Here is a 1629-nt window from a genome sequence, read left to right as displayed (position 1 = left end):
TCTGTGCTGCCACACAGCAGCCACCTTTGCTCACAGGGACAGGCAGGGACAGTTGTGAAGATTGGGAATCTTCCCAGCTCTACTTTCGGGTGGGAGGCAGGGGCCATCAGGGCCCAGCCCCCTCCCACATTTCCCCAGAAAAGTGGCACCGCAGACCTTCAGCCTTACCTAAGGGGCCCTTAATGGCAGGCCTGAGGGGCAGAGGAGGGGTTCGAGGGATCCCTACCCCACTCATGCCCAAGTCCAGGCCCCACTCACCAGCCAGCAGGATGATCAGATGACAGAGGGCAGCCACGCGGAGCAGCCAGGAGAGAGGTAGCAGAGCCATGGCTGGGGTGGAAGGTTCTGGGCAGGGGCCTGGGCAGGCTGCTGGGGCCACTCGATGAAGCTCAGCGTTATCCCCCTGCCTCTGGAGCTCTGCGCGGTCTCTCTCGCTCTGGTTATAATGGGGCTCGCTGCCTCCGCCTCCAGCCCCGTAGGCAGGCGGTGGGAGGAGAAAGGAAGGGAGCCAGTGTGCAGCGCTGCATTCCTCAGGATGTTGCCAAGGAACCGAGCTGGCTCCTGGCTGTGGGAGGGGGCCACGGCCAGGGATCCTGGGCCAGCCAGGGTTCAAAGGGCTCCTCCTCCCCTCTGCACATCCTACCTCCCTGCCCAGAGCTGGCACTCCTGTAGAATCTGAGGCTCTACTCCCTGAAGGACGGGGAGCAGATGCCAGAGACTGCTGACCACCAGCAACCAGGACTCGGGCACTACCAGTCTGGGTCCGGTAAGCTATGATGGACCCCCAGACTGCACTCCTTAAAATCCCAAGTGCTGAACTGTGAGCTCTTGTGGGGGCCTTGCTCATCCATACATCCCCTGAGCCCAGCAGTACTGCTGAGAGAAGGATCTAGTCCAACTTCATGTGGACAGATTGGGAAACTGAGGCTCACAGCACCCCAGCCGTCCTGAGCATGAGGGTGGAGAACCCACCTCCCACTGCCACAGTGCCGAGGACTAGGCACCAGCAGGGGCATGGACAGCTCAGGGGAGTAGAGATCCCTAGCCTCCTGGCCTCTCCTTCCCTGCCCACACCCACTCCCATCTCTATTCTGCCCCCTTCCAGGGACAGTGTGGCTGCCAACCCACCCTGGGTAACTGTGCCTCTAGGCTCCCTGCCTCTGCAGCTGTGCCCTGGAGAAGTCCTATCTCCATCTGTCCAAGGAAGGTATTGGGGTAATCTGTGGAGACCGCTCCAGGTTCACATGCCATTGGAGGTGGTAAGGACAGGGCCAAGCAGGACGGCCAGCAGCTCCCATCACACAATGCCGACTGTGCAGGCCCTGGGTGCAGCTAAGCCTGTTTTATGCAGCCTTCCTGGAAGGCCATGGCAACAATTCCTGAGACTCCAGAAAAGTCAGCAGGAGCCTAGCCCAGCCTTGGGCCACAAGTGAATTGTGCTGGGCTGGGTGTCTCCAGGCTGCCACCACAGGGAAAACCAGTTTGTCTGTGAGCCAGCGTCCCAGGCTATAGGCCAGCTAACTGGTCCAGGCTGGGCAGGGCTGGGCAGAGGGGCCAACAGCTCCCAAGGCCAGGGGACCTCTCTTTCTCCTCAGCCACACCCCCACTCAAGCACAATAATAGGGCTGT

The 1629-nt window shown here is 60.8% G+C and overlaps 1 protein-coding gene across 2 annotated transcripts in view; it reads right to left on the bottom strand.

Annotated features, from left to right (window-relative positions):
* Positions 1–387, bottom strand: part of CX3CL1 (C-X3-C motif chemokine ligand 1) — a 10042-nt gene extending 9655 nt beyond the window's left edge. The window contains exon 1 of one of the 2 annotated variants that reach the window (XM_003792569.2): positions 238–387. In XM_003792569.2, coding sequence (XP_003792617.1) covers positions 238–328 — 91 coding nt within the window. In that variant the 5' untranslated portion in view covers positions 329–387. The remainder of the gene's footprint in view (positions 1–237) is intronic. The other variant, XM_003792567.2, reaches the window with a different exon arrangement.
* Between the last annotated feature and the right edge of the window lie 1242 nt (positions 388–1629).

The sequence above is a fragment of the Otolemur garnettii genome, unplaced genomic scaffold (assembly GCF_000181295.1).
Source record: "Otolemur garnettii isolate 467f Iridium unplaced genomic scaffold, OtoGar3 scaffold00058, whole genome shotgun sequence".
Taxonomy (NCBI): Eukaryota; Metazoa; Chordata; class Mammalia; order Primates; family Galagidae; genus Otolemur; species Otolemur garnettii.
Note: the sequence above shows the minus strand (reverse complement) of the source record. Positions and strands in the feature narration are given on the sequence as shown.